General features: G+C 46.7%; 2 protein-coding genes across 3 annotated transcripts in view; both read right to left on the reverse strand.

Annotated features, from left to right (window-relative positions):
* Window positions 1–8,734, reverse strand: part of UTP6 (UTP6 small subunit processome component) — a 42,304-nt gene extending 33,570 nt beyond the window's left edge. For both annotated transcript variants that reach the window (XM_050763805.1, XM_050763804.1), the window contains exons 1-4: window positions 8,513–8,734; window positions 6,590–6,674; window positions 1,033–1,074; window positions 703–795 (exon numbers count right to left, since the gene is read on the reverse strand). In XM_050763805.1, coding sequence (XP_050619762.1) covers window positions 703–795; window positions 1,033–1,074; window positions 6,590–6,674; window positions 8,513–8,604 — 312 coding nt within the window. In that variant the 5' untranslated portion in view covers window positions 8,605–8,734. The remainder of the gene's footprint in view (window positions 1–702; window positions 796–1,032; window positions 1,075–6,589; window positions 6,675–8,512) is intronic.
* The window catches only part of COPRS (coordinator of PRMT5 and differentiation stimulator), a 415,601-nt gene that overhangs the window by 45,942 nt on the left and 356,012 nt on the right, over window positions 1–13,647 (reverse strand). The gene's annotated exons all lie outside the window — the stretch shown is intronic.

The following is a 13,647-nucleotide window of genomic DNA, read 5'->3' on the forward strand; positions in this document are numbered from 1 at the left end:
TCACGAGGTCAGGAGATCGAGACCATCCTGGCTAACACGGTGAAACCCCGTCTCTACTAAGAAATACAAAAAACTAGCCGGGCGAGGTGGCGGGCGCCTGTAGTCCCAGCTACTCTGGAGGCTGAGGCCGGAGAATGGCGTGAACCCGGGAGGCGGAGCTTGCAGTGAGCTGAGATCCGGCCACTGCACTCCAGCCTGGGCTAGAGAGCGAGACTCCGTCTCAAAAAAAAAAAAAAAAAAAGTTTTGAGCAATGATACCATCATTAGAGTAAGTATAAAGATACCCAAGATAAAAATAGAAAACTGCAGTTGAGCCGGGCACGGTGGCTCAAGCCTGTAATCCCAGCACTTTGGGAGGCCGAGACGGGTGGATCACGAGGTCAGGAGATCGAGACCATCCTGGCTAACATGGTGAAACCCCGTCTCTACTAAAAAATACAAAAAACTAGCCGGGCGAGGTGGCGGGTGCCTGTAGTCCCGGTTACTCGGGAGGCTGAGGCGGGAGAATGGCGTGAACCCGGGAGGCGGAGCTTGCTGTGAGCTGAGATCCGGCCACTGCACTCCAGCCTGGTCGACAGAGCGAAGACTCCGTCTCAAAAAAAAAAAAAAAAAAAAAAAGAAAACTGCAGTTGAATTCCTAATACAATATCTATAATACTTATCTTCACATCTCATAAAGTTAAGGATGGCCTGATCACTTACTTTCCACTTTGCTGAGGCACGCTGGAAAACACCTTGTACCCGGTGTACAATAGAATTCTCAATCTCATCCTTCTTAAATGAATATCCAATGCGCTAAAGGGGGACATAAAAAACAAAGCCTCAGCTTAATCACATTTGTCCAAAACAGCATTCCTACTTGACCACTGAATGGTACTGATGAAGCAAACAAATAATTACAAATATCCATTACAGGCATATCACCACACAGTTTTATCCACACTGTCTCCCAAACACAAGTCTTAACTATACCGTCAGTCATACTGCTTAGTTCTGTATTTTTTTCCAACTTCTAGAAAATCCTCTACTTACTGTTCTTCTTCTTTGGATCAGCTCCAAAAGATTAATTTCATACTATGAAAGAAAAACATACAAAAAAATTAGAAGCTAGAAAATCTAAAACCTTTTACATACTGGAAATTTAGTTAGTCATAAAACAAAACTCAACAATATAAAATAAAAAATAATGTGCTATCACATAAGCATAATTTACAATAAATGTCTAGAATTCACTTAAAATTCACTTAGCTATAAAACTTAAAATAATTAACAAGCTTATAATTATATGCTTCACTTAAAAATTATTCCATGAGGCCGGGCGCGGTGGCTCAAGCCTGTAATCCCAGCACTTTGGGAGGCCGAGACGGGCGGATCACGAGGTCAGGAGATCGAGACCATCCTGGCTAACACGGTGAAACCCCGTCTCTACTAAAAAATACAAAAAAAACTAGCCGGGCGAGGTGGCGGGCGCCTGTAGTCCCAGCTACTCGGGAGGCTGAGGCAGGAGAATGGCGTAGACCCGGGAGGCGGAGCTTGCAGTGAGCTGAGATCCGGCCACTGCACCCCAGCCTGGGCAACAGAGCAAGACTCTGTCTCAAAAAAAAAAAAAAAAAAAAAAAAAAAAAAAAAATTATTCCATGAAATATTAAGCTTATAAAACACCCCATGCAGCTACAATACAGCTACATCAAAACCTACATTGCACTACATTTGCTTCAAATCTTTTTTAGAAATAAAACAGTATAAAAATGAAGCCACCTATGTACCCATCTCTGATTCTACTCTTCTCCCTCTCCAGAGGCAGGAATTACCTTGACTTTGTTATCATTCCCAAACATGATTTTGAACTTTATTATAATGATGTCTTGAATGCTTTTAAATTTTACATAAACGGTATCATGCTACATCTATCAATCCATAGGTTTTTCGTTGTTTTTTGTTTGTTTGAGACAAAAAAACAAACACTCAGGAGGCGGAGGTTGCAGTGAGCTGAGATTATGCCACTGCACTTCAGCCTGGGTGACAGAGGGAGACTCCATCTCAAAACAAAAAAAAAAAGATTTGCTCTTATGATGAATATAAAGCAGTCCTAAAAAGCAGGACTATAAAGCAGTCGTGGGTTTTTTTGTTTGTTTTTTTGAGATGGAGTCTCGCTCTGTTGCCAAGGCTGAAGTGCAGTGGCAAAATCTAGGCTCACTGCAACCTCCGCCTCCCAGGTTCAAGTAATTTTCTGGCCTCGGCCTCCCCAGTAGCTGGGATTACAGGCACGTGCTACTATGCCTGGCTAATTTTTGTATTTTTAGTAGAGATGGGGTTCCACCATGTTGACCAGGCTGATCTCCAACTCCCAACCTCAAGTAATCCACCCGCCTCAGCCTCCCAAAGCGCTAGGATTACAGGCGTGAGCTACCATGCCCGGACCCTACACCTGGTTTTAATCTTTATTTAAATAATTACTGATGTGGCTGACATCTTTTCATAAGTTTAACTACAAGTGATGTTTCCCCTTTGTGACTTTCACGTTCACATGATTTGCCCATTTTTCTTTTCAGTTGTCATTTTCTTCTCGATTTACAGTTCTTTATACATGTGTATATGTAGTTCCAATTATGTGTTGCAAATATTTTCTCACATTTTGTGGCTTGTATTTTCACATTATTTGTAGTGTCTTTTTTGCACAGAAAAAAATTTTTTTTTTTTTTTGAGACAGGGTCTCTATCACCCAGACTGAAGTGCAATGGCAACATCATGGCTCGCTACAGCTTCCACCTCCCAGGTTCAACTGATCCTCCAACCTCAACCTCCAGAGTAGCTAGGACTACAGGCGTGCACCACCATGCCCAGCTAATTTTTGTATTTTTTTGTAGAGATGGGGTTTGCCATGTTGCCTAGGCTGGTCTTGAACTCCTCAGTTCAAGCGATCTGCCTGTCTTACAGTGAGCCACCACGCCCCTCCGGAAATGTGTATTTTGAACACAAATCAATCGATCTTTTCTCCTATGGTTTGTGCTTTCACAGTCTCATTTAGCTTTAAGAAATCTTTTGGCCGGGCGCGGTGGCTCAAGCCTGTAATCCCAGCACTTTGGGAGGCCAAGACGGGCGGATCACGAGGTCAGGAGATCGACACCATCCTGGCTAACACGGTGAAACCCCGTCTCTACTAAAAAAAATACAAAAAACTAGCCGTAGGCCGGGCGCGGTGGCTCAAGCCTGTAATCCCAGCACTTTGGGAGGCCGAGACGGGCGGATCACGAGGTCAGGAGATCGAGACCATCCTGGCTAACACGGTGAAAACCCCGTCTCTACTAAAAAAAAAACAAAAAACTAGCCGGGCGAGGTGGCGGGCGCCTGTAGTCCCAGCTACTCGGGAGGCTGAGGCAGGAGAATGGCGTAAACCCGGGAGGCGGAGCTTGCAGTGAGCTGAGATCCGGCCACTGCACTCCAGCCTGGGCGGCAGAGCGAGACACCGTCTCAAAAAAAAAAAAAAAAAAAAAAAAAAACTAGCCGGGCGAGGTAGCGGGCGTCTGTAGTCCCAGCTACTCGGGAGGCTGAGGCAGGAGAATGGCGTAAACCCGGGAGGCAGAGCTTGCAGTGAGCCGAGATCCGACAGAGCAAGACTCTGTCTAAAAAAAAAAAAAAGAAATCTTTTGGCTGGGCACACTGGCTCAAGCCTGTAATCCCAACACTCTGGTAGGTCAAGGCAGGAGGATCACTTGAGCCCAGGAGTTCAAGACCAGCCTGGGCAACATAAAGAGACCCTATCTCTACCAAAAATAAGAAAATTAGCCAGCCATCTGGCACAAGCCTGTAGTCCTACCTACTTGGGAGGCTGAGGCAGGAGGATCACCTAAGCCTAGAAGTTCGAGGTTGTAATGAGTGATGCTCGCACCATTGCACTCCAGCCTAGGCAAGAGTGTATTACTTGAAAAAAAAAAATTGTATTTTTGACATAATATGGTCTTGACTCATTTTGAGTGAGCAGTCTACTTATAGGACCTCTTCCAAAAACAATAGCTTAGCCAAGGTTCATATATCATTTGTTCAGCTGTCTTTTGAAATCTAAGCTCAAAACTTCTAGTCTTTTTTTTTTTTTTTTTTTTTTTTTTTGAGATGGAGTTTCACTCTTGTCACCCAGGCTGGGAGTACAATGGCACAATCTTGGCTCACTGCAACCTCCACCTCCTGAGTTCAAGCATTTCTCCTGCCTCAGCCTCCTGAGTAGCTAGGATTACAGGGGCCCACCACCATACCCAGGTAATTTTTGCTTTTTTAGCGGAGACGGGGTTTCCCCATGTTGGCCAGGCTGACCTCGAACTCCTGACCTCAGGTGATCTGCCCACCTCAGTCTCCCAAAGTGCTGGGATTACAGCATAAGCCACTATGCCCACCCAAAACTTCTAGTCTTATAAACATTTCATCTTGTTATTGGTTCTTTCTGAATCCTGATTTCGTCATCCAACATATTAGCTATTCTCCCCCATTGGAAAATTGATCTGACATGATTTATCTTTATTCAAACCTTCCATGCATTTACAAGATGAAAAAATCTTGCAGCACACCTCTTTCCAAGTGGACAGACAACAGATAAACTAGTAACTTTTCAATTCTCTACAATCATCAAATTCACTCTCCTCTATCTTGCTCACCAAGAGGCAAATCTCTTGCTGAAGTCCTGATACACAATATGTCTCTGACAATCTCTGATCTACAAACCCAGTAGAAAAAAAAAAAAAGAAAGAAAATGAAAAGAGAGAAAGAGACGGGAAAAGTAAGTTCAGTTTGGCAAGGACTAAAGTCTTAGTGGAGTAATGCTATTCCCAATGTTACTCCTGTTCAGAAATATCTATCTAATGCACCTTTCTGGAATTTTAGAAAAAAATAATTTTTTTTTTTTTGAGACGGAGTCTCACTCTGTTGCCCAGGTTGGAGTGCAATGGCGCGATCTCGGCTCCTGCAACCTCCACCTCCCGAGTTCAAGAGATTCTCCTGCCTCAGCCTCCTGAGTAGCCGGGATTACAGGCACCCGCCACCATGCCCGGCTAATTTTTGTATTTTTAGTAGAGACAGGGTTTCACCATGTTGGTCAGGCTGGTCTTGAACTTCTGACCTCAAGTGATCCACCTTCCGTGGCCTCCCAAAGTCCTGGGATGACAGGTGTGAGCCACCGCACCCAGCCTAAAAATTTTTTTTTAAATTGATGTTGGCCGGGCGCAGTGGCTCCCACCTGTAATCCTAGCACTTTGGGAGGCCGAGGTGGGTGGATCACGAGATCAGGAGTTCAAGACCAGCCTGGTCAAGATGGTGAAACCCTGTCTCTACTAAAAATACAAAAATTAGCCTGGCATGGTGGCATGCGCCTGTAATCCTAGCTACTCAGGAGGTTGAGGCACAGAACTGCTTAAACCCGGGAGGCGGAGGTTGCAGTGAGTTGAGATCACACCACTGCACTCCAGCCTGGGCAACAAGAGTGAAACTCCGTCTCAAAAAAAATAAATTGATGTTAAGCTAATCATTCTAGAACTGATTTTAAATTTGTGAAAGGATGGGAGGCTGAGGCAAGAGAATCACTTGAAGCCAGGAGGCAGAGGTTGCAGTGAGCAGAGACTGCGCAACTGCACTCCAGCCTGGGTGACACAGAGAGACTCCATCTCAATTAATCAACCAATCAATCAATTTGTGAAGGGATTAAAGTAAGGCTAGGGCCGGGCATGGTGCCTCATACCTGTAATCATAGCACTCACTTTGGGAGGCCAATGCAGGTGGACTGCTTGAGGCCAGGAGTTTGAGACCAGACTGGCCAACATGGCAAAACCCAGTTTCTACTACAAGTAGCTGGGCGTGGTGCCACACGCCTGTAATCCCAGCTACTGGGGAGGCTGAGACTTAAGAACCACTAGAACCCGGGTGGTGGTGGTTGCAGTGAGCCAAGATCGCACCACTGAACTCCAGCCTGGACGAAAAAACAAGACTCTTGTCTCAAAAACAAAACAAAACAAAAAAAGACGAGGCCCGGTGGCTCACAAACACTTGTAATCCCAGCATTTTGGGCGTGGGAAACATGCCAACACCCCGTCTCTACAAAAAACACAAAAACTAGCCACACATAGTGTCACACATCTGTAGTCCCAGCTACTCCAGAGGCTGAGGTGGGAGGATGGCTCCAGCCCAGGACGTGGAAGCTACACTGAGCCATGATGGGACCACTGGACTTCAGCCTGAGTGAAAGGTGAGACCCTGCCTCAAAAAAAAGTAATAAAATTATTAATTATTGGCCAGGCATTGTGGTTCACACCTGTAAGCCCAGCACTTTGAGAGGCCAAGGCGTGGATCCCTTGAGCTCAGGAATTCCAGACCAGCCTGGGCAACATGGCAAAACCCAGTGTCTACCAAAAAGTATAAAAAATTAGCCAGGCAAGGTGGCATGCACCTGTGGTCCCAGCTACCCAGGAGGCTGAGGTAGGAGAATTGCTTGAGCCTGGAAGGCAGAGGTTGCAGTGAGCAAAGATCACACCATTCACACCACTGCACTCCAACCTGGGTGACAGAGACCCCATCTCACCAAAAAAAAAAAAAATTATTACACACTTACTTGAACATAATTGATAAAGTCTTCCTTGAAAAGGGTTCTTCTCTGGATTTTGTACTCTAGATCAGAAGCCTTCTTAATGATAGCCCTGAGGAGAAAACCATTTAAACTTCACTTGAAAACTGCAAAAATTAAATGTTTAACTTTATTTTGAATATATTTAAAACACGTTTTTCAAAATACAAAATTCCTAGAGTTATCCTTCATAAGAAAATACACCGGCCAGGCTCAGTGGCTCACGCCTGGAATCCCAGCACTTTGGGAGGCTGAGGTGGGTAGATCACAAGGTCAAGAGATTGAGACCACCCTGGCCAACATGGTAAAACTCCATCTCTACTAAAAAAACAAAAGTTAGCTGGGCGTGGTGGTGCGCGCCTGTAGTCCCAGCTACTCGGCAAACTGAGGCAGGAAAATTGCTTGAACCTGGGAGGCGGAGGTTGCAGTAAGCCAAGATCATGCCACTGCACTCCAGCCTGGTGACAGAGCCAGACTCCGTCTCAAAAAAAAAAAGGAAAAAAAAGTATTCTCTTACACAATTACTTTTGTGTTCTTAAGGGTATCAGGATGTATTTTTAAACTTTCAGGAAAATCACCTAAATCAACTCCCAAAACCAATGACATTCCCACCAGCAAAGCAAATATAATTAAGAACTTTATACCATTTATGCATGGTATTTTTTTCTTCTTTCTTTTTCTTTTTTTTTGAGACAGTGCCTCACTCTGTCGACCCAGACTGGAGAGCAGTGGCATGATCACAGCTCACTGCAACTTCCACCTCCTGGGTTCAAGCGATTCTCCTGCCTTAGCCACCTGAGTAGCTGGGACTACAGGCGCCCGCCACCACGCTCGGCTAATTTTTGTCTTTTTAGTAGAGATGGGGTTTCACCATATTGGCCAGGCTGGTCTCGAACTCCTGATCTCACGTGATCCGCCCGCCTCGGCCTCCCAAAGTGCTGGGATTACAGGCATTACAGGCGTGAGCCACCGCGCCTGGCTGGCATCAATAAAGACTTCTTTTACACCGAGTTCAGGTCACTTTGATTTTAATAATAAATCTCTTTCCGAAATTCCTCTTATTTCTGAGTTCTCAACATGTAAATTTTTTAAAAACTCTAAATTGTGTCTGCCTTAAAAGGTTTATTACTACGAAGGACTTACGGGAGAAGATTCAGAGTCCTTAGCTAAGGAGAGAACACATGACAAGCACACTTTAGGAGAATTTAATGCAAGATATGCAAGACAGGTGTCTTTAGTAATGGTAACAACAACATTTACTGAGCACTTTCTAAGCATCCACACTATGTTCTGTGTTTCAGTAACGAATGCTTACTTTGAAGCTCTGAGTCGCATTACTACATTCAGACGTTGCGAAACAAAGCAACAATCACAGAAACCATTAAAAACTATTAAACATAATTTTAACACGCAACTGAATGTCTACTATGTGCCAGGCGCTGTAGTTAGGCTCTGGAGTAGCATATGAAACTGATTCCAACGGTCCCCACCGTCAAGTCTAGTTAGAAACTTATTCACTCCCGCTGCACTCTGTTCCCATCCCTACAGCAGTACAAGCTACTGCAATCACCTTACAGTACCCTGTTATCAAAATATTTAATTTGTCTGTCTCCCCCACCACACACAGCCCAATTAGCTCCTAATGAGCAGGAATCCTTGGTTTAATCACCGTTACGACCCTAAGATCCGGCTCCATGAAAGGCTTGTCAATATGTCGGATGGGTAAGGAGACGGACGGATAACCTTGCAACGAATGAAAAATTCTGGACATCACCGAAAACGGGAAATGGGCTTCCGCCACGTTAGGAAAAATAAACACAGGTCGAGTGTCCCCACACCTGGCCCCTGCCACATACTCCCAACCTCCCCTCAGGCCGCCTTAGCTCTTCCCTCTCCCCAACCCTCTCTCACTTAATCTCCGCATGACTGAACAGTCCAATGCGCTCCAGCTGTTCCAATTCCGGGAGCCGATCTTCTATGCGCTCCTGAATTATCTCTGCCATGAGGTCCGAACTCTACAACCCGGTGGGGAGCTCAACAACGAACACGAGTACGAAGCTCCGGATTTCAGGTTCGGAGATCCAGCCCTACCACCTACGCGTCCAGACGTAACGTGCTCCTTAGGTCCCGCCTTTTCCGCTTCCGCCGCCTCCGCCGTAGGGGAAGGCCCTTCAGCTTCTACAGCCACTGTCCCCTCCCTGTGGCCGATTGTGGGATTGCAGCGAGAATCCCCCCTGGTCTTGGGCCGGACGACTCTAGAGGACAGGAGTTGAGGGGCGGGGCTAGACGGGAGGCGGGGCTAAGTGCGCGCGCGCCGCTAGACTTGGACCGCGATCGGGAAAAGCGTCTCCGGGTATGGAGAGGTGGGCTATCAAAGCCTAAAAGGGACACAAGATGCATTTTCTGCAGAATATTGTCTATTTTCATTGTGCTCCCATTCCACGTCCTGACTTCCCAACACCAAGAACAATAAAAAAAAAAGCAAAGGAGGATATTTTACAATTAAACATTTTTGAAAGCCGGTCGCGGTGGCTCACGCCTGTAATCCCAGCACTTTAGGAGGCTCAGGCGAGCGGATCACCTGAGGTCAGGAGTTCGAGACCATCCTGGCTAACATGATGAAACCCCGTTTCTACTAAAAATTGTAAAAAAAAAAAATTGGCCGGGCGCGGTGGCTCAAGCCTGTAATCCCAGCACTTTGGGAGGCCGAGACGGGCGGATCACGAGGTCAGGAGATCGAGACCATCCTGGCCTACACGGTGAAACCCTGTCTCTACTAAAAAATACAAAAAACTAGCCGGGCGAGGTGGCGGCGCCTGTAGTCCCAGCTACTCGGGAGGCTGAGGCAGGAGAATGGCGGGAACCCGGGAGGCGGAGCTTGCAGTGAGCTGAGATCCGGTCACCGCACTCCAGCCTGGGCGACAGAGCGAGACTCCGTCTCAAAAAAAAAAAAAAAAAAAAAAAAATTAGCTGGGCTTGCTGGCATGCGCCTGTAATCCCAGCTACTCGGGAGGCTGAGGAAGGAGAATCGCTTGAACCCGGGAGGCCGAGATCGCGCCATTGCACTCCAGCTTGGGCAACAAGAGCAAAACTCCGTCTCTAAATAAATAAATAATAGAATTGTTTATTATTTCAATCAATATCTTGGATTTGTAAGTAATAGCTTTAAAAATGTATGTCCCAGGCCGGGCGCGGTGGCTCAAGCCTGTAATCCCAGCACTTTGGGAGGCCGAGACGGGCGGATCACGAGGTCAAGGAGATCGAGACCACCCTGGCGAACACGGTGAAACCCCGTCTGTACTAAAAAATACAAAAAAACTAGCCGGGCGAGGTGGCGGGCGCCTGTAGTTCCAGCTACTCGGGAGGCTGAGGCGGGAGAATGGCATGAACCCGGGAGGCGGAGCTTGCAGTGAGCTGAGATCTGGCCACTGCACTCCAGCCTGGGTGACAAAGCTAGACTCCGTCTCAAAAAAATAAAATAAAATAAAATAAAAATGTATGTCCCTAGGTGAATATCAGACACTATAAATTCTTTCCAGAAAAGCAGATTTTTGTATTGAAAAGTGTGGGAATTACCAAAATAAATCACTAAGGTATAGACACCCTCCTTAAACCATTGCCCAAGCAACTTAGCATTTCTAAGAGAACCACCAGGCAACACAGCTTGGAGGCAATATTGCTGGTATAGTTAGTAAACCTCAAATGATAACTACATGGTTCAGTTCTTTTTTAGTTCTGGATATAAAAAGCCAAAGCAGCAGTTCTTGCTAGACCTGCTTATTTCAACATTTACATTAGCACCGTGATCCTGTGTGTGATTTATGAAAGGAGAATGGGCCCAGCAAAACGATGTTCCACCTCTGTGCCTTTCATTTCTTTCTTTCCTTTCACATTTTACCCCACTCATCTCAGAACTGAGACGAGGGTTGGCTTGTGCTACACCATTTCTTGAATCCTTCAGCTGTAAGACATGAGAGAAGTGGAAGGAAATCATGAATGTAAGACAAAGAGAGAATTTATTTGTAAAAGAAAAATCTCTGGGGCTGTGTTAACAGTAAGAGTGGAGATGACACTAGATAGTGAACTCTATGTGGGCAGGGAATTTTTTCCTGTTTGGCTGGATAGATACTCTATAGCTTATAGCAGTGCCTACCATATAATAAGTACTCAGTTAATAAATGCATGACACTAAGAAAAGACACTTGCTAAATTTCTTTAGGTACAAGGAAGTCAGCAAGCTCTGACAGACTGTAATCATTTCAAAGTAAATTTGATAGAGACCTTGACAAATTAACCATGTGTTTTTTGTTTTTTGGTTTTTTTTTTAGAGACAGAGTCTCCCTCTGTCGCCAGGCTGGAGTGCAGTGGCATGATCTCGGCTCATCACAACCTCCAACTTCCTGATTCAAGCGATTCTCCTGCCTTAGCCTCCGGAGTAGCTGGGACTACAGGCACGTGCCACCGCACCCAGCTAATTTTTGTGTTTTTCTTAGAGATGGGGTTTCATCATGTTGGCCAGGATGGTCTCAATCACCTGACCTCGTGATCCACCTGCCTCAGCATCCCAAAGTGCTGGGACTCCAGGTGTAAGCCACCGTGCTCGCCCAATTTTTAAATCAAACTAACTATAAATATGCTCCTCCTTTATTTTGTTTTGTTTTGTTTTGTTGTTGTTTTTAAGACAGCCTCGCTGGCCAGGTGCAGTGGCTCATGCCTGTCATCACAGCACTCTGGGCAGCCGAGGCCGGCGGATATCCTGAGGTCAGGAATTCAAGGCCAGCCTGGCCAACATGGAGAAACCCCGTCTCTACTAAAAATACAAAAAAATTAGCCGGACCTGGTGGCACGTGCCTGTAGTCCCAGCTACTAGGGAGGCTGAGGCAGGAGAGTTACTTGAACCCGGGAGGCGGTGGTTGCAGTGAGCCAAGATCCCACCGCTGCACTCCAGCCTGGGGACAGACCAACTCTGCCTCAAAAAAAAAAAAAAAAGACAGAGCCTCTCTGTTGCCTAGTGGGGAGGGCAGTGGTGGGATCTCGGCTCACTGCAACTTCCACCTCCTGGGTTCAAGCGATTCCCCGAGTAGCTGGGATGACAGGCATGGGCCACCATGGCCGGCCAATTATGTTTTTGTTTCGTTTTGAGACAGGGTCTCACTATGTTACCCAGGCAGGAGTGCAGTAGTGTGACCACAGCTCACTGCAGCCTCAACCTCCTGGGCTCCAGCAATCCTCCCACCCCTGCCTCCTAAGTAGCTGGGGCTACAAGTGTGCCCTACCGCACCTGGCTAATTTTCCTTTTTTCTTTTTTGTAGAGACAGGGGTCTCACTATGTTGCCTAGGATGGTGTTTTGTTTTCGTAAACAAACACTGTATTGTCACCATGAGTCTTGAACTCCTGGCCTCAAGTGATCCTCTTGTTTCCACTTCTCCAAATTCTGGGATTACAGGCATGAGCCACCACACCCAGCAATCCTCCCTTATTTTGACATTTAGCTTTCTTTTTTTTTGTGGGAGGGATGGAGTTTCGCTCTTGTTACCCGGGCTGGAGTGCAGTGGCATGATCTCGGCTCACTGCAACTTCAGCCTCCCAGATTCTAGTGATTCTCCTGCCTCAGCCTCCCGAGTAGCTGGGATTACAGGCATCCGCCACCACGACCAGCTAATTATTGTCTTTTCAATAGAGATGGAGTTTCACTATGTTGGCCAAGCTGGTCTCAAACTCCTAACCTCAGGTGATCCACCCACCTCGGCTTCCCAAAGTGATGGGATTATAGGCGTGAGCAAACACGCCTGGCCGAAATTTAGCTTTTACACATATATTCTTGTTGTTGTTGATGCGCCCGGCCCATCATAATAATTCTTGAAGGTAAATATAAAAGCTAGGCCAGGCGGGGTGGTTCAGATCTGTAATCCCAGCACTTTGGGAGGTGGAGGCAGGTGGATCACAAGATCAGGAATTCGAGACCAGCCTGGCCAACATGGTGAAACCCCATCTCTACTAAAAATACAATATTAGCCAGGCGTGGTGGCACGTGCCTGTAGTCCCAGCTACTCAGGCGGCTGAGGCAGGAGAATAGTTTAAACCGGAAGGCGGAGGTTGCAGTGAGCCAAGATCGCGCCACTGCACTCCAGCCTGGGCAACAGACCGACACTCCGTCTCGGGTTAAAAAAAAAAAAAAAAAAAAAAGTTATTATGATGTTTGGGAGGCCGAGGCAGGCGGATCAGCTGAGGCCAGGAGTTTGCAACCAGCCTGGCCAACATGGTGAAACACCCCCGCTACTAAAAATACAGAAATTAGCTGGGCATGGTGGTGGGTGCCTATAATCCCAGCTACTCTGGAGGCTGAGGCAGGAAAATTGCTCAAACCTGGGAGGCGGAAGTTGTAGTGAGCCGAGATCATGCCAGTACACTCCAGCCTGGGAGACAGAGCGAGACTCCGTCTCAAAAAACAAACAGACAAACAAACAAAATATTACGATGGGCCTGGTACGGTGGCTCATGCCTGTAATCCCACTACTTTGGGAGGCCAAGGCAGGTGGATTGCTTCAGGCCAGGAGTTTGAGACCAGCCTGGCCAACATGGCAAAACCCCTTCTCTACTAAAAGTACAAAAAACCAGCCTAAGGCCGGGCGCGGTGGCTCAAGCCTGTAATCCCAGCACTTTGGGAGGCCGAGACGGGCGGATCACAAGGTCAGGAGATCCAGACCATCCTGGCTAACACAGTGAAACCCCGTCTCTACTAAAAAAATACAAAAAACTAGCCGGGCGAGGTGACGGGCGCCTGTAGTCCCAGCTACTCGGGAGGCTGAGGCAGGAGAATGGCGTGAACCCGGGAGGCGGAGCTTGCAGTGAGCTGAGATCCGGCCACTGTACTCCAGCCCGGGCGACAGAGCGAGACTCCGTCTCAAAAAAAAAAAAAAAAAAAAACCAGCCTGGCCAACATAGCAAAACCCTCTCTCTACTAAAAATACAAAAATTCACTGGGTGTGGTGGCAGGCACCTGTAATCCCAGCTACTCAGGAGGCAAAGGTAGGAGAATCACTTG

This window comes from Macaca thibetana, chromosome 16 (assembly GCF_024542745.1).
Source record: "Macaca thibetana thibetana isolate TM-01 chromosome 16, ASM2454274v1, whole genome shotgun sequence".
Lineage (NCBI taxonomy): Eukaryota > Metazoa > Chordata > Mammalia > Primates > Cercopithecidae > Macaca > Macaca thibetana.